This window comes from Stegastes partitus, unplaced genomic scaffold, assembly GCF_000690725.1.
Source record: "Stegastes partitus isolate 25-593 unplaced genomic scaffold, Stegastes_partitus-1.0.2 Scaffold609, whole genome shotgun sequence".
Taxonomy (NCBI): domain Eukaryota; kingdom Metazoa; phylum Chordata; class Actinopteri; family Pomacentridae; genus Stegastes; species Stegastes partitus.
Window position 1 is genome coordinate 47,031 of NW_007578340.1, and position 17,778 is coordinate 64,808.

Here is a 17,778-nt window from a genome sequence, read left to right on the forward strand (position 1 = left end):
CTGACTTGATGAAATGTATCTGACAGAAAAGCTATTGTATGAGTATTGTGATATATTGAGCAGGTCCAAAATCTTGGATACACTCGCCTTAAATGATGCTACATTTTCTTCAGTCATGAGTGAATATGCAAGTGTCTTACATTTTTAAGTTCTTAACCTCGATCTTAGTTATCAACCTGTTGAACCCTCTGAACTCTAAGAACTGTGCAGTCTTTGCTTGTTTCACAGTTTATCTTACTGTGTGCTCATTTTTCTCTGCAATGTGAAGTCCTGCCCTTTTGCATGCATACTCTTTTGTTTGCAACACAATTTGGTGCAAACAGTTTATTTTGGCAAACATTTTAAACACCCATGAAGAAAAAACAGATTTTGATTCGGTATCCCAATCTTTACCTCTGATTTGGTAACTGTTTCCTGACTAAATCAAAGGTCACAGTCGCAAAGGACCGTCAGAAAGTTTTAATCCAGTGAATCTTCCTGTTTTTACAGTCTCTTCTTATGATAAATAGTGTCATTTTGGTGGTTTTATTTTTTGAATTAGGATCCCTTTCAGAACCACCGGCGGGTTTTCGGGTTCAGAGGGCTAAAACACTGTTTAGTATAGTGTGACCAAAACCTTGTATCATAGTGTACTTGATTTTTTGATTCCCTTACAAGCATCCTGTGCTTCCCTGCTTTTTACAACCATATTAATCCCAAACAAGGCTTTTAAACACATGCTAAGAGTATCTCAGATTCAGAATTACCAGGGTCAGGTCAGCTCCTAAAATGCAATTTTTACAGTGCTTTTAGGTATCAGCACAAGTTGGTCTTACTCTTAAACCTTCGTTTCCCCTTTCTCCATGTCAGCCATGGCCAATAACAGGTGGTCAAAACCTGGCTCCAGATCCTCCACAGAGAGACCTGCTGCTCACAGGGTTGGTACACCTGCACTTCATACATCTGTGTTGGAAGATTTCTTTGACTTCCTGCAAATCATTTTAACAGTGACATGTTTGTTTGTACATACAGGCATGAGGATGGAACAGTGCGTTTCTGGGATGCATCAGGAGTCTGTCTGTATCCCATGTACAAGCTTAGCACAGCTGGGGTGTTCCACACAGATGCTGATCCCAATGACAACATGAATCAAGGGGCTGAAGGAGAGTGGCCTCCATTCAGAAAGGTTTTGTAATACACTTCACAAAAATAAATCCATATTTTTTCTTTTCAAACATCTTTTTATTACTGCCACTACTACTACTCTTACTACTACTACTACTACTACTATTACTACTACTACCAGCAGTGCAGCTTGACAGGTGAACAACAACTTTCAGTGAGGCATTGTGCAATGTTACATTGCTATAACAACAGTGGTGAAGAAATTCCTTTGTGCATGGGAATGATGAAGTAACATTTAGAAAGTCATTTTTAGATGATACTACGAACAGAACAGTTTGCACTTATTGATGATTCTAACAATGTGTATAATGCTTGGCTGAAGATATATACATATATATATATATATATATTTAAAAAAGTAAACAGGATGGTGTTGTCTTTCATTGCAATCTGAACAAAGCACTCTGGGATGCTCTCATAGTTACTGTAGTCAATCATGCCATTGTGTCTATGAGTCACCCCCGCCCTGACAGAGCCACCAAATGTAGTTTATTGTTTTTGGAGAATCATTCCTCAGGTCTCCAGTAGCACCCTACCAAGATCCAGACAGCACAGTGTAATATGTAGCTGAGTTGACAGTTAGTCATAAGAACAGTCAAATTAGCTGACTATATCAAAACTCTACTGAAGGAAAGGAAGTAGACTGAAGGACATATATTAGAGCAAAACCAAAAAAAATAACCATAATACCTAAAAAGTATCCATAAACATTTCAGTAGCAATTGTAAGGCACCATATAGTCACATAGTCTGGTTCACACATGCTCAGTTAATATTCTACATGTGTCAGGGTAAGGACGTATTTCTGTACAGTTCCGTCTAATTTCCCGTGTTTTATAGAATATAACAGAATGCTTTTTATTGTCATCATACACAAGGTACAACGAAATTAAAAGACAACTCCAGTGGTGCAGAAGTATAACAGTAAACGTATAAAAAGACAAATAAGAATATATACATGTATTTACAAAAGGCGTATTAGTCTGTCTCTGAAAGCAGTTGGTTCTGCTGGAGGTTTGTAAAGCCTGAGAAAATGTTAGTTTGGAGACAGATGTGGTTGTTTTGCAGACAGTGGGCACATTATAGGAAATCCATATGTTGGATCCTGCATTTTTGTCTGACTTGAAGTCTGGATATTTTAATTTTCATTCTGTTCATGACAAGACCCACAACTTCTAACGTGCAACACTAACCTGCAGTTCCCGACATGTTTGTTTCCAGGTTGGCTGTTTTGACCCCTACAGTGACGACCCGAGGCTTGGCATTCAGAAGATCCATCTCTGTAAATATAGTGGTTATCTGACTGTAGCTGGCACGGCGGGACAGGTGACTGTTCATATATGTTACCTGACTGGAATTGATGTCATGGTTTATACACTGTATTCCTTTTTTACTGATTCATTCTCAATGCCGCTTCATTACTACAGTACTACTACTACACTAGAAAACACTATTACTACGACTGCGTTAGCCATTGTAATAGGCTAGCTCACCTGCTCAGTCTGTTCCTGCAGGCACCTGTACGCTGATCACCAGGTGTCTGAGTCAGACCTCTTCTGATTGAGGAGCGCACATCAGCTCACAGAGCCACAGAAGAAATAAAAGTTCTGCTTTCCACCACTTAACACAGTAGCTGCATGTGCTGGTTAAAGTGACAACAAAACAGCTAATGATCATCATGCTCTTGCACCAATGTGACCACTAAATTTTAATTCCCAAAACACTCAAAAAAAGGTCACATATGTGATCACTGTGGTTGCAGTCTGAAGCCCTGTCACCATAGGTGGAATTTATTGTCCACAAAAACCTTTTATTATGAAAATCCACCACAGTTTCACAATCACAGGTTGGCCTGACGGGGTCCATTTCTTCACATGTGCACATATATGATACACTTTGTAACTGTACTCAATCCATCTATTGGCTCTACTTTCTTCTCCTTTCAAGAGTTGCACGGGGCTGGTGATATTTTTTATGATCCAATATTCTAAATATACCCTGATTTAAAATGAGGGTCCTACCACCAGGGCTTAGTTTGAAGTCACATCATTCTGTTTATTCACAGTATTGGTTTGTCCTTGTAGATCCTGGTGCTGGAGCTGAATGACGAGGCAGCAGAGCAGACAGTGGAGGCTAAAGTTGTAGACTTGCTACAGGGCCAAGAGGGATTTCGCTGGAAGGTAAAGACTAATACTGGACCGGTTATTGAGATTATGTTTATACTTAGCTGCATCCACACCAGGCAATTCAATTTGTTTGTGCAAATATCATCATCTGTGTTAAAACTCAGAAAGGGATCTTGCCCCCTTAAAGAGAATGCACGAAGGACACATAAGCAAGCTAGGTACAGTAATGGTAACCATTAATGGGAAAATTAACACTGTCTCCATGGTTGCTTCCTGCTATCTCAAGTGCATTTATAACAAGAATTTCAGCGAGAGAGGGTTTACATTTTGGCTTCTTTGCTGTTGCCGTGATGCTACGTTTTCACTACAACACCAAGCTGATTTTTTTAGATTTTAGATAGACTCCAGTTTACTCCAGAAAGATGAAGCTGCATTTACCATTTTTACTGGCATAGTGTTTTCATGGTATGACAAAAGTAATTTCCACTAACACAATTTTAACGCTGTCCCTAGTATTCCCTGGTAGCTGTCAAATCTGATAACACTGATTCTTTCCCCTTACATCCTTTTTATCATTATTTGTTACGCACTGTACCATCAAGCACTGGACTTGTTATGGAATGCGTATGTTTTTTTCGCCCACTAGGGTCACACTCGGCTGGACGTGCGTGAGGAGCCAGTGTTGTTTCCTCCAGGCTTCCAGCCCTTTGCTCTGGTCCAGTGCCAGCCCCCTGCTGTGGTCACTGCCCTCACACTGCACTCAGAGTGGAAGCTGATAGCATTTGGCACCAGCCACGGCTTTGGGTTATATGATTACCAGCAGAAGAACAACGTCCTCATCAAGTAAGGAGACCCAGAGACCGAGATTAAAGCTTCATTTTCATATCGAACAATCACTGTGTTTGTTCTCACCAGGATTCTCTGGTTCAGTTTGTAGCAGTTGCATAGTGGCATGTGCCATTTTCTTTTTACAGTGGAGAAATTTAGTCCACACAGTTTTTCTCAGTTGGTTTGGCCTCATTTTTATGTCACAAGCTGTTTCCACAGTATTCGTGTATCATTCTATGTATCTCTTCACTCTAAAAGGTAATACCAATACTTATTTGAATCACATTAGTGTACTTTACTTATTTCTCATTGTCCTGTCCATTTAACACATGGACTGTGAGTATGTACTCATTTTTCCTTAAAGAGTTATATAACTAAGTATACTTGGGTAAACTTGAAACATTCTGTTCCTGGACTGAACACAGAGCTCAGCAGTGCACATGTGCAGTTGAGAAGTGCAGGAAAAGTTTCCAGAAACTTTTCGGGGCGGCTGTGGCTCAGGTGGTAGAGCGAATCGGTCAGTGATCGGAAGGTCAGCAGTTTAGTTCCACCCTGTAACCTCTGTCATGGTCGTTGTGTCCTTCGGCAAGACACTTTACCCACCTTGCCTTGCCTTGCCTCAGTCTGCCCCAGGGCAGCTCACCGAAATGAATGTGTGTGAATGAATAATTGACAGTGTAAAGCGTCTTTGAGTGTCTAGAACACCGCTATATAAAGCTGATCAGTTATTAATATTATTATTTGGTTCTTACCCTTGGAAATATCAAATTCATTCTACTTGCTATATATAAGTTCACAAAATTAAGTAAATACAGCTAAATTTTGAGTAAGCTTTACAAGTAGATATGAAGTAAACTGAATTTAAGACAAATGGTTATATTTGCTTATCTTTTTTGAGTGCAACCGGTTTCCTAGATTCGTTTAAGAAAGATCAACTTTTCACATTTTATAGTGTGTGTATGTGCTAATTCAGTATTTTCCAAATTGTAGGTGCACACTAAACCCCAGTGACCAGCTGGCCATGGAGGGTCCCCTGTCCAGAGTGAAGAGCATAAAGAAATCCCTCCGACAGTCCTTCAGGAGAATCAGGCGTAGCAGAGTCTCTCTAAGAAAACATCACGTCAACAACACTGCCAAGGTGGCATCAGAGTACTACTGACTGTCCACATTCTCCTCATGTCCCCTCAGGTTGTTACATGTTTTGCTTATTTCTCCTCATCTTGACTCTCCTCTCCTTAAACAGCTCCAAGAGGCTAATGCTCGTTTGGAGGCTGAACTGGCGGAGATGGAGCTGGCTCCTGTCCAGAGGAAGATTGAAGCTCGTTCCTCAGATGACTCCTTCACCGGCCTTGTACGGACGCTCTACTTTGCTGATACCTTCCTCTCAGACAGTGAGTTTTCCTGTTAAACACTGGGCTTTGCTTGTAAACTACACAAATGAACACCTACACAAGAATAAAACCGTATAGAAGAACTGGCTCTATACTGTTTTATTGTACCTGAAAGCATTTTTGGACATGTCTCTTCATTTCTTCTGTAGGTTCACATAACACACCCTCCCTGTGGGCAGGAACCAATGGCGGCTGTGTTTTTGCATACATGCTGCGCCTTCCTCCTGTAGAGCACAGAGCAGATGAACCTGTCACCGCACAGCCAGGTGAGTTTTTGATATTTGGGGAAATATTCTCCCACCTATGTTGTCTTATTGCAACGTTGTCTCCCCTCTGTTTGCCTCCGGTATCCCAGCCAAGGAGATCCAGCTGATGCACCGTGCCCCTGTTGTTGGTATAGTGGTGTTGGATGGTCATGGGGCTCCTCTACCTGAGCCACTGGAGGTAGCCCATGACCTGGCTCGCTCGCCTGACATGCACGGCTCCCACCAGCTACTGGTCATATCTGAGGAACAGTTTAAGGTCAGAATCACACCCATGCCCCAGTATCACTTTTGCATCCACAGCATCTAACACTCTTTTTACACAGGGAAAGTTGCTTGTAGCCTTACTTTGCTAAAGGTCCCATATTCTTCCCCTTTTCAGCAAAAATAACCAAAGTCTCACATGTGTCCAGAGTGTGTCTTTCTTTTTCTTTTTTCTTTTTTTTTTGGTGGTCAGAACAAAGCATATATAGTTCATTTCACCATGACTGTACAACCCCCTGTTACAGCCCTGCTCCAAATGGGCAGTTTTAGTGTCTCTAGCTTTAAATGCAGCTGAGCTGAGCTGCTGTTTTCCACAGCCCCTTCAGGAAGAAGGCTCTCTCTGCACCTGTTATTTACAGAGCAGAGCAAAGCAGTTGACCAGAGGCAGGTGATCACGGCTTCCTATCGCTTAAACGTTCTCTTGGAATGATCATTTTACATCGAAATATTTCTGAGCACATCTGTTGCTTGGAACTCGTGTGTGAGTTTTTCAGACAGCGTTGCTCTTAAAAGCATCAGTATTTTAGTGGTGCAGAGCAGTATTCTTAACAGGTGGTGTTTCAGTCATTATTATGACTGACGGCAGATTATACAAATTTGTGTTGGACAACTATCAGTTGCTCTCTTGCTACCTAAGAGTCAAAAATCTTAATGTCTTGTAAAGCTGGAAGGCATTCTGGTTGAGAAGGGACTAAAGCAGGCATCACCAAATGGTGGACCTCGGTCTGGACCGGACCGAGGGATGGTTTTGTCCGGACCTGTGACCAATCTCTGATATATTCACGAGAATAGATTTTCGTGCAACATTTTTTCCAACCGTCGCAGCTGTAGACAGCGGGCGCTGCTACTCCAGTTAATACGACAATAGCGCCACTCAGTCCAGCCAATCAAATTGTTCAGTTACCCTGCACGACCAGCGTACCGCCACGGCTCGCTGCCGCTGCTACTTTGCGCTGCCTATACAGCAGAGCAGAGAGGAAGAGACAGTGATGGAAGCATGACTTGCTCCAAAAGAAGGAAGCTTGATGAGGGAAACCGTTGCTTTGAAGATGAGAGGACGGAGAAATGTATGTTCATTCTTCTGTCAGGCAGTTTACAACCAGTGTGCCTCATACGCTCTGAAAACGTGACATTAACTAAAAGTAGCACCGTGACGCGCCACTACGAAACGAAGCACAGCTCTTTTGAGCAAAGTTATCCCCTGAAGTCTGATCTGAGGGCAAAATAATCGAGCTGCAAACCCTGTATGACAGATCTACCTGACTTATCACCACATTTACAGCCCAGCAACGTGCAAACCAAACTTTTTATGTATTGTTTTCTGAGGATGTTGACTTTTTTTACTTGAAGTGGAGGCCTTCAGTTCTTTATGCTGGGACCTCTTTAATTTAAGAGATAAAAGGGTTATTTGGCTCCGTTTGCACTTTTTTTGCCAGAGACTACTTATATATATATGGTTAAAGAGCTAACTGTGCATTCAGTTAAACGTATCCTGCAGTGAAAATTGAAAATAAGTATTGTTGAACCATGAAAACGTAGCCACAGGGGAAGGCTATAAGACACAAACTGGACTATGGTTTGGACCTTTTACTTGGAGGAAATTTTAATAACTGGACCTCAGTGACTTTTTAGTTTTTTAGTTTAGTTTTCGTTGTTAGCCACACGAAGTTACTCTTTTTATATACATATATATATATATATATATATATATAAAAAAGATATATATTAATTGATTTTTTTGACAGATGCACTTATGCTGACATGTTTTTGTACTTGCAGCACGGATTGGCACAAGCAAGAGATGACAATAAAAAAGATTTCCCAATGCACTTGTAGAGGGGAATGATAAGGAACACTGTTTCATTATTATGTGTTTCAATATATTTCTATAAAGATTTATGAATCTTGCTGTGTTCTCATTAGTCAAGGACCTCTTTCTGTTTTGAGGTGCCTCGGCCACTTGTTAAAATGTTGTTCCAGAGGCTTTTCCACCTTGATAAAAAAATAGAATTAAATTGAAATCTTGTGTTTGGTATGGACATGGTAAAGATATAGAATATTTGCACAAAATATTTTACTTGCAGGTTAAATTGTACCTTAATAATTTGTTAAGCTGCAGAACTTGCTTCACCTTCAACAGATAAGAAAGTGTATGCATTGAAATTGGTGAACTCAAATTCACACAAGACATGTGGAGACTTCACATTCAGATATTTTGAAGACAGAAGAGTTTGTGGTGGTTTCCAATTGATTGGTTTTGCTATGTGTTCAGGTTTTTACCCTGCCAAAGGTCAGTGCTAAAATGAAGTTGAAGCTGACAGCCGTGGATGGCTCCCGAGTACGGAGGGTAGGTGTGGCCTGGTTCTGCAGCAGTCGGACGGAGGACTATGGTGAGAGCGGCCTTGTGGTTCTGACCAATCAGGGTGACGTACATGTGGTGTCACTGCCACATGTCAAGATGCAGGTCCAGTACCCCTGCATCCGCCGAGAGGACGTCAGCGGCATCGCCTCCTGTGTTTTCACAAAGCATGGCCAGGGTAAGAACATGCTTACACACACTCCGACATTTGTGCCCCTGTATGAGTGAAGACCCTGAATGGACCTTATGCCATGAAATGCATTTCCCCTTAGACTTTATCTAGTTGCAACACTGAACATTTCTGATCAGTGGAGTTCTTGCAGCATTTTATTTCTTACAATGAGTTATTTTATTTGTTTACTTCAGGTCTGCTTTGCTACTTGTGTTTTTTTCCATAGCTGACCCCCTTTGCAAAGCATCCAATCTCAATCAGCAGCAGCACAATTTGAATGTCCTCCATGCTTCCTGTATCTGTTGTACCTCGCTGTATATGATGTTGTCATGGTTGTATAGTCTTCTGCATTACCATGAGCCCACTGTACCTGCTTAGCCCCCCCATTTGCTGTCGTCCTCCTCCAGGCTTCTACCTGATCTCTCCATCTGAGTTTGAAAGGTTCTCTCTTTCCACCTGCTACTTGGTCGAGCCTCGCTGTCTAGTGGAGGCTCCTCTTCATTCTGGTTCTTCCAGCCAACGTCGGCCACAACCTGATGGAGCTTCATCCGCCCATCGGTATACACAGCTTAAGTGTTCTTCTTTTGACTTTCATCTTTGAGTTTTTAAGAGAATTTATGACTCTGATGTCTTCTCTTTCCTTTTACAACCAGGCAAGACAGTGAGGATGCAGGTAAGGAGTCTTTGAGAGGCTTTAAAGACATGCTGTTAAAGTAAATCCAGCATCATACTTAAGCGTGCATGTGCCATTGGCTGAGGGAACACTGCACATTCAGATACAGTGTTCTGTTTGATGTTGTTTAGCTCTGTGCTTGTGCTAATGTGCTGTATGTACTTTTTTTGCACACGTACTTTGTTTGTGGCTGACCGTACCGACGTGTCATCTGCCTGCTGCCTGTGTGTTCCAGAAAGTGCAGCTAGACGTGTTATGGAGCATGCTTTGCTGAATGACGAGAGTGAGTACTCAAGAGAAAGAGACAGGAGAGAATGTAGTGAAACTTGTAGCTAAGAAGTCATACAGGAGGCCTCCAAGTCACTGTATTTGGTCCCCTACAGTTCTGCTTCAGTAGTAATTGCATTGTGGGCTGCCTCTCTTAACTGGTATGTCAGCTTTCTGCTCACATTGTCATCAAACACAGCCACACCAGCAGGTGAACTGTCACACAGCAGTGTGTACCAAACCTCATCCATTGCATGATTTGTACAACTTCTCTTTGATCCCAGCAAGCTGTATTGTGTATGTATGTTATGTGTATGCGACTGAGCTGCTGCTGCAGATGTCATGTAAAGTGTTGAGTGTTATGTTGAGAACACTGGTTTGTTACAATTGTGTTGTTCTCTTCCAGAAGTTCTTCAGGAGATACAAAAGTCACTAGAAGGAGACCAGACGTAAGTGTCAGTGACACAACATCCACTCACACACTTCTTCTAGAAGCAGGTCAGCACAGTGTTGTCAATTTCCTTAAAGTGCGATGATGTTTTTGACTCAATAAAAAGCAAAACATGTTTACATGCCTGTGGAAAATACAAGTTGTTTAGATTGCTGTCAGATCATTTGACTGCGTCGCAAGTTTACTTCTGCACTTGTAGATGAACTTATGAGTTCACTTAGTCTTATAAACAAATGTACTTAGAAATGTATGTAGCCACAAGCTCACAAATTTACTTACAAGACATGCCCACAGATGTATGAATACGTATGAATGTACCGACTCGAAAATGTACTTTTGAACTTTCAGTGCACAACAGAAGTGAGTTGATACTTGTGCAGTATCCCTTAAATATCAAAGGATCTTCAATTGTATAATATAACATTTAACTTGAATAGTGAGTTTTTATTCTGATGTAATTATAAAAACGAACAGTTTGCATTTACTATATTACAAAATACAGGCACACAGTAGGAACTCGATGCAACGAGGTGGCCGATCTGACAAGCTTCTGTTGTGAATGAGCTTAATGTGGCTTGTAGTCTGCTCACACTCATTGCTTCCTTAAATACATTAATCACAGTGCTGTCCACATGGACTAAGCAAATCTGTGATTGGTTGAGACACTATCAGGAAGACGCTCTTTGGATGCACTGCGCATCTCGGAGGTGCTACCTTTTTTGTCTTTAGCTCTTTGTTTCGGTTTTACAGCTGCAAGCAAGGATCTGAGTGTTGATCAGATGAAAGTAAACATTTGAGTTTATTTTAGTGTTTTACTCTGGTTGTGTGATGTGAACTGTGAAAGCCCTTAAATGGTGAAGGTGAATGTGGACCAGGCCACCATCTGTACTACAGGAAGTAGTAATGTTGACGCAAGCTGCTTTCCGTTTGCCTCAGGTCATTCCTGGAGAATAATGTGAAGACTGCTGTGGCTTGAGGGCCGTCCATCCACAGTTGAGGTAAGCACAGGGCAGCAGAACTTTGCTACTTAAACATGACATCTCATCAACAGTCAGTGAACCATAACTGGTGTCTGATCGTTGTGTTTCTCTGCCTCCTCAGAAACAACTGACATGTTGCTGTGTATGAAGCATACTACAGTCCTGCAGCAGCACTCGCCAGCTGCTCGGCTCACACAACCACTACTGACCCCTCGCCTCTGTGTGTGACTGCCCCGTCCCCACCCGTCCCCACCCCATAGAGAGACACTAAAGGGCTCTTGGTAGTCGTGCTCTCTGGAGCTCCATGAGTGTCCAACAGCTTCGTGGAGCAGACAGAGTTTGAAGGAGGAGACACCACCTGTGCCTAAGGACCACACACTGTTGCCACAGCATGGTCACACACGCACGCGCGCGCACACACACACACACAAACACACACACACACACAAACACACACACACACACACACCATTTAACATAAAGCTACATGAAGCACATTCCTGACATGGGACTAACGCCATACTTCATTAAACCAGCATCCTATGACTGCCATAGATGCCTCTTGTTGAAGCTGTTTGACTTAAATACCCACATCATTCTGAAAGCCTTCATCACCACCAGCCTAGAAACGATTTGTACAATCACCATCCTCTGTTGGGCATCTCACCAGTCTTCATCTCCTCACGTGGACATTAAGCTGGACGGAATGCAGGGAATGCATTAAATAATGTTGATGGAAATATTTTGTAGTTAAAAAGTGGTTTGTGCCTCTTCTCTGAAACCTCACATTTAATGTATGGAGGCCCGTATCTGCCATTAAATCAAAAAAATAGACGAAAAGTTACAAGTGTCAACTCATTTTCAGTTCAAATTATGTGATTCTAGAATGAAGTTGAGATGCCATGACAGCTTATGAGGACTTAAAATGGAATTGTGATACGCTAAGCCAACATTTATGTTATTGTTTTTTCTTAAGCTACATTTATCCAAAGTCAAAAATGGAGACAAAAAGTTAAAAAGTACTTTTTTTGCTTTATTGTTTTTGACCTTTCAAGTCAGTAATGACTCTGGAATCATGTGATTTTAAAGGTAATATTACGAGAAACAAAGTCAGGATTAGGAGAGAGAGGTTAAGTGATGAAAAGAATCACAATTATGACTTATGTTAAGGCTTTTTACTTAAGATCATTACACAGTAAGTCACATGTTTGTTTGTTTGTTTTTATTTGGACTTAGTACCTTAATTTTTCCCTCATAGTTTTTAGTCAAAAGTCATAAATTCAAAGTTCTTAATTTTAACAATGCATTATGCCATTTTTTTTATTAGTCGTATATTTTACATAAAAGCATGTTAAGTAATTCACCATTTTTATTTAAATATTTTGACTTAATTGTTTTTTTTTTTTAACCCGCTCATAGTTTTTACATGCATCAGTTTTAAAATATTTATTTGATCCCGTACTTACTACTTGGCCAAGTTTTGCTTCCTGGTATTGTAATTTGGATTCAAGTCATATCTTTGCCTTAATCTCAAACTTCACACTTCAAAGCTGGCAGATCTTCTTCTTTTTTTCTTTATTTTTTCCTTTAACAAGCTTCTCATTCAGATGAACAACCAAGGGGAAATGATCGGGCATGCCCCAGACAAAAAAAAAAAAAGATAAGGATGTTGTTTTGTGTATGTTGAACCACAACGATGTAACTTGTGTTATTATGCTGACTTCTTATGTACTAAGTTTGTAATAGCATTACACACTGTATTGTGGCCCTGTATACTGCTGGCACAGCTCTGCCCCCACCACCCACTCTGAGCTAAACCGGCCATAGGTACTTCTGCACTACAGCAGAGCTCACAATGCTGTAACTTTTCGGGGATCAGCTTTTTTTTTGTTTGTTTGTTTTTTTAATTTTTTACTTTTTTTTTTTTTTTTTAATGTAAACCAGTTTTTATGCCAGCAATGAATAATGTAATTTAGGAATGTAATTGTAAACTATTGTAGTGATTTTTAAATATATATATATCTACACACACACACACATATATATGGAGAGAGAGAGAGTATGTATGTGACTCTGTACCTGTGGGCCTGTTGTAATCGGGGTTGGCTGCTATTTAGACCACACAAGGAAATATTTTGGTACTGTGTCTCAGAATGCTGGGTGTTGTAGCATCAGCGTAGAATATATTTTTGTAGTGAACTGATTACGAAACCTAATTTTTTGATTTGTAAGTAACTTCACACTACAGGATAATTATTACATGTTTTTCCCAAAAATGAATGTCTGGTTGTATTTACTCGCTGCACTAATGTCTTTATTTTGTAAGCTGATGGTTTTCTACATCATTCATCTCTGCTATACTGCAAAGAAATTCTTGACCGAGTATGACAGTGTTTCAGAGTCTCTGTATGCTCAACTGAAATGAAAAGAAAGCATGTAGACTTTGAACCCTGCATTTTAGCCTGTCTAATGATAGTCCTTAGCTCAAAGCTCTTTTTCCACTGTCTGTTTTTCTACAAAAGCCCAGCTAAAATCAAGGTCTTTGTGAGCTCAGTGGCTGCCGATCCACCTCTGGTGAAGTGGATAAAGGAGGCATCAGCTGTCATACATGCACAGCCAAGAGGTTTGATCATCCATTATAGAATGAGGCGCTTTGTCTGCTAATTGTCTTGAGCCACGATGGCTCCTTTGCAATCTGAGCTGTCTAACAACTTGGCTGAGGCGACACAAGCTGACAGAAGCAGCTCTGTCTGTAGATGACCACACAAGATGAGTCATGGCCATTTGCAACTTGAAGATGTTAAGTGGGCTTTAAAATGGTGGTGCCTCAGGTTGGATTAATGAGTTTTTCTTTTTGTGTTTAGGTCACAGCTTGATAATTTGAGTTTTGAGTGTCCATGAGTGAAGAGCATAGACAATAGTGGAGTGACATATCTTGCTTGTGTTGTCTCTGTACTCCACAACACTGAATTAGACAAGAAACCTCTGAGTTTAAGTGCTGCCTTGAAAGTTTTTGAAAAGTTTTTAAATGCACATCAGATGAGCAGTGTACGAATTTAATCTCTTATGCATAGATGACTGATCAAAAATGATCAGAATAAGTGCACAAATGTAGAGACACGTATTCTTAAATGAAAAATCAAATTCAGTGGTTTGTTCCAGTGATGTGACGTTTATTTGATATCCATCCATCCATTATCTATACACCGCTTAATCCTCACCAGGGTCGCGGGGGGGCTGGAGCCTATCCCAGCTGACTCAGGGCGAAGGCAGGGGACACCCTGGACAGGTCGCCAGTCTATCACAGGGCTACACTTAGAGACAGACAATCAAGCACACTCACATTCACACCCACAGACAATTTAGAATCACCAATTAACCTCAACATGTTTTTGGACTGTGTGGGAGGAAGCTGTAGAGCCCGAAGAGAACCCACGCTGCACACAGAGAACATGCAAAGTCCACGCAGAAAGATCCCGGGTGTCCTAATGGGCCGAACCGGGGATGTTCTAGCTGTGAGGCGATGGTGCTAACTACTGAGCCACCGTGCAGCCCTTCAAACAAACATACTTGGGCACCACTATAGCTCACCTGGTTGAGCTGGCGTCCCAGGTACAGGGCTACAGTCCCGATGTGGAGGTCATGAGTTCGAATCCCGCTCATGGCCCTTTCCCACACATCCTCCCCCCATTCTTCTCTCCACTTTCCTGTCTCTCTCTCACTGCACTGTCAATAAAGGCACAAAGGCTTAAAAAATAACTTAAAAAAAAAAAGCCAGCTCAGTTTTAACACACATACCTAGAGGTATGTTGACCTTAAACTCAGAGTTGTCAGTGTCACAAAGGTGTCTTTTAACCTGCTAGATCTCCATGGTAACTGATGCTGTGGAGCTAGCCTGGTCAGGAGGAGGTTATGTGCAGAGTTTTGGATTTAAGTTGACTGTAAGCTGTGTCTGCCTTTTAACCAAATCATTTCCTGACAGAGTTGTGCCTTATGAATATCACCGAATGAAGCCGTGCAGTTACAGCATCACACAGTCATGTGAACCCAATCAGTAAAATAAATATATTAACACATAATTAACAGCTTACCACCAGAATTCCTGCATGCATCATTTACAGCAGCAGTGATTTTACCATCACAAGTGTTTACATTCCTCTTTGTTCTCCATTATAACGTGTTGACCGAAGCAGCTGCACAACGTTTCATTTAGTGCAGAAGAAGAGTCACATGACGCCTTAAACACCTCCTTTTATGTGAACAGTCTGAAGCAGAAAGTCTGAGCTGACAAAGAAAGTTGAACCACCTTCATGATACCCGTGATCTCTGAACCAACTTACACAAAGAAAGCCTGGCTGTGTCAGACTCTGCACTGTTAACCTGAAGTAGGTGTATAAATCCTCAAAATAACCACTCTACTATTACAAATGTCAACAGCTGGAAAACAATAACGAATGGATCCGTATACTTATGATCCGCTTTCAGATATTAATAATGAGTCCTCATTCTCTCTCCGCTCTCTCTGCTCTCCCTTCTCTTCTCCATCAGCACCTATTGTTGATCACTCCAAGCAGCACCTCTCACCTTTCCTCCCAAGCATTCAGCAGCTGGCCATATGAAAGGCAGCTCAACTCCATGACTGGCCCGATACAGCTGAATAATTTAGGTGTGTGTGTGTGTGTGTGTGTGTGTGTGTGTGTGTGAGCGCGCACACACACACACACACACACACTTTGTCACACAGCTCACCTTTGTCATGCACACATACACCTTTGTTGGGCGTGTATTGCATATATGGCTGTGTGCCCTGTGTATTATGTTAGTTGGTGGAGTATTGGCGTATTAACTGGCCTTCAGCTCTGCTCCTGAACATGGGTAAATGTTTGTATCAGTGACACCAGCTCTTGAGGACAAGCCGAAGCTCTCTGCAGCCCCCCAGCCATGCCTGGGTTTCACCTGAGAAGCCTGGTAAGGTTTATTACACTGAAATGTGCTCTCACTGCTTTCCCCCCAGGGCTCCCTGGCTATACAACCACATTTAGGCCGCTCTAAAGATAAACTTTCACTGCCGTGTAGATCTAAGCTTCAGATAAAACCTTTTGTTAGCTGTGATAAAAGTAAACGGAGAATGGTTGTTTCGCTTTGTGTGTTTGCAGTGTTGCACTATATTCAAGTTTCTCTCTGTACAGATTTATAGAAGTTTGCAAATTTAGTGTAGCAATGGCATTTAAAAAATTAGGTCAGTTTAGGCCAAACCAGGGTTAACCTGGATGTCTTTAGCTTGACTACAAGGATCAGGGACTTTAAGTGTGAAACCCAGTCAAGATGTTGATTGACTGAGCCAAGGACTTGGTTTCATTCAGTTTGACAGACATGTTACTCAACCTGCAGGCCTTAATTGTTCATTTATCTAGAGGTTAACTTGTTTATCCAAGTGTGTCAGTGATACATTTAAATTTTCCAAATTGAATCTCACCTGTCAAAATAGACTGTTTTTTATTCTGTAGGTGATTTCAACTCTGAAGAATTGAGTCATGCCACCACTTAAGTCCCAAGGTAGAACATATGCAACAAAGCAGAGGGCAGAGACAACAAAAACAGGAAATCAACAGAAAAAGGTGAGACAGAATGGTTCCAAAGCATGTCAGCCTCCCTCTCAAGTGCCTAATGGGAAACAAAGACGAGGGAATTCACCAACTCTCAAGTCTATGAAGACAGATGGACTGAAAAATAATGACAGGAAGGAAGCGGGACAAGCCAGAAACATAGGTTCCAAACACAAGGAACCACACAAACAAATTGGAAATGGAAAAACTACTAATGGTAGATCACAACCTCAACACAACAAAGGTAGTAAGATTATAGGGATCAAAAACAAGACCACCGAACCTCCTCCAAAAGCACCCCCATCCATACAAAAAAAGCCTGAAAATGACAGCAGTGACAAAGTGACAGAAAGTGAAGAGGAGCAATCAGAGAGTGATTCAGGAAGCTTGGTGGAGGTGAAAGAAGAGGAAATTAGTAATGAGAAGGAGGAGGAGTGGGGCAGTCACGAAGAGCCATATGAGACGCAAGGGAGTGAGGAAAGCAATGAGGAGGCTGAGGCACTGGATACTCAAACAGATACAGAACAGTCAACAAACGAGGAGTCAGACAAAGAGGAAGCCAAAATCAGCAGAAGTGATTCTGAGAGCGAACCGGCTGAATTTAGAGAGGGAGGAGAAAGAGAAAAGAACAAGACGGAAGTACAAGTGCTTGAGACCATCAATAGTGATGGGAGTGGAGACAAGGAGATAACCCAGAAGGACACGTCTGAAAAGCCAAACACTGACAAAGTCTGCAGGCGACGAAGACAGAATCCACGTCTCTCGAAGGCTGAACAAGGGCAATACAAGATGTTTAAAAAAACAAAGGCAGATAAAGAGGTTGAGAAGGCAGAAAAACAAAGGCTCAAGGCAGAGAAGCAGCGATTAGCAAAGGAAACCAAACAAAAAGCCAAGGAAGAAAAGAAGAACAAAAAGAAGGCAATGAAAGGTGACAAACCTGGTTCTGCGTCAAAGGGGATTCAGCCACCAAAAGGTCCTTCCTTCACCAAGGTTGATGCTGCAAAAGGCAAGACCCAGGTAGTAAACAAAACAAAAAATACCAAAGAGAGAGATTCTCCTATGGAAGCTGATCCAGATGAGGAAGAAGAGGAAGCTGAACCCACACTGACCAAAGCCATCAAAGACCAAAACCGAATAATGCTTCTTAAAGCCAAAGGTAAAGACTTCAAAGCCATTCTGGAGCCTGAGGAGCAGCAGGATGCTGAAAGAATCATCAAAGGGCAGCCACAGAGCTT

General features: G+C 41.6%; 1 protein-coding gene across 1 annotated transcript in view; it reads left to right on the forward strand.

Annotated features, from left to right (window-relative positions):
* llgl2 (LLGL scribble cell polarity complex component 2) overlaps positions 1 to 13,320 on the forward strand; it is a 39,299-nt gene extending 25,979 nt beyond the window's left edge. The window contains exons 12-27 of the mRNA XM_008289361.1: positions 850 to 917; positions 1,012 to 1,165; positions 2,385 to 2,489; positions 3,248 to 3,343; positions 3,936 to 4,132; positions 5,108 to 5,255; positions 5,361 to 5,508; positions 5,658 to 5,774; positions 5,864 to 6,030; positions 8,308 to 8,572; positions 8,974 to 9,124; positions 9,220 to 9,239; positions 9,475 to 9,522; positions 9,913 to 9,955; positions 10,894 to 10,955; positions 11,059 to 13,320. Coding sequence (XP_008287583.1) covers positions 850 to 917; positions 1,012 to 1,165; positions 2,385 to 2,489; positions 3,248 to 3,343; positions 3,936 to 4,132; positions 5,108 to 5,255; positions 5,361 to 5,508; positions 5,658 to 5,774; positions 5,864 to 6,030; positions 8,308 to 8,572; positions 8,974 to 9,124; positions 9,220 to 9,239; positions 9,475 to 9,522; positions 9,913 to 9,955; positions 10,894 to 10,933 — 1,767 coding nt within the window. The 3' untranslated portion in view covers positions 10,934 to 10,955; positions 11,059 to 13,320. The remainder of the gene's footprint in view (positions 1 to 849; positions 918 to 1,011; positions 1,166 to 2,384; positions 2,490 to 3,247; positions 3,344 to 3,935; positions 4,133 to 5,107; positions 5,256 to 5,360; positions 5,509 to 5,657; positions 5,775 to 5,863; positions 6,031 to 8,307; positions 8,573 to 8,973; positions 9,125 to 9,219; positions 9,240 to 9,474; positions 9,523 to 9,912; positions 9,956 to 10,893; positions 10,956 to 11,058) is intronic.
* Positions 13,321 to 17,778: the final 4,458 nt, after the last annotated feature.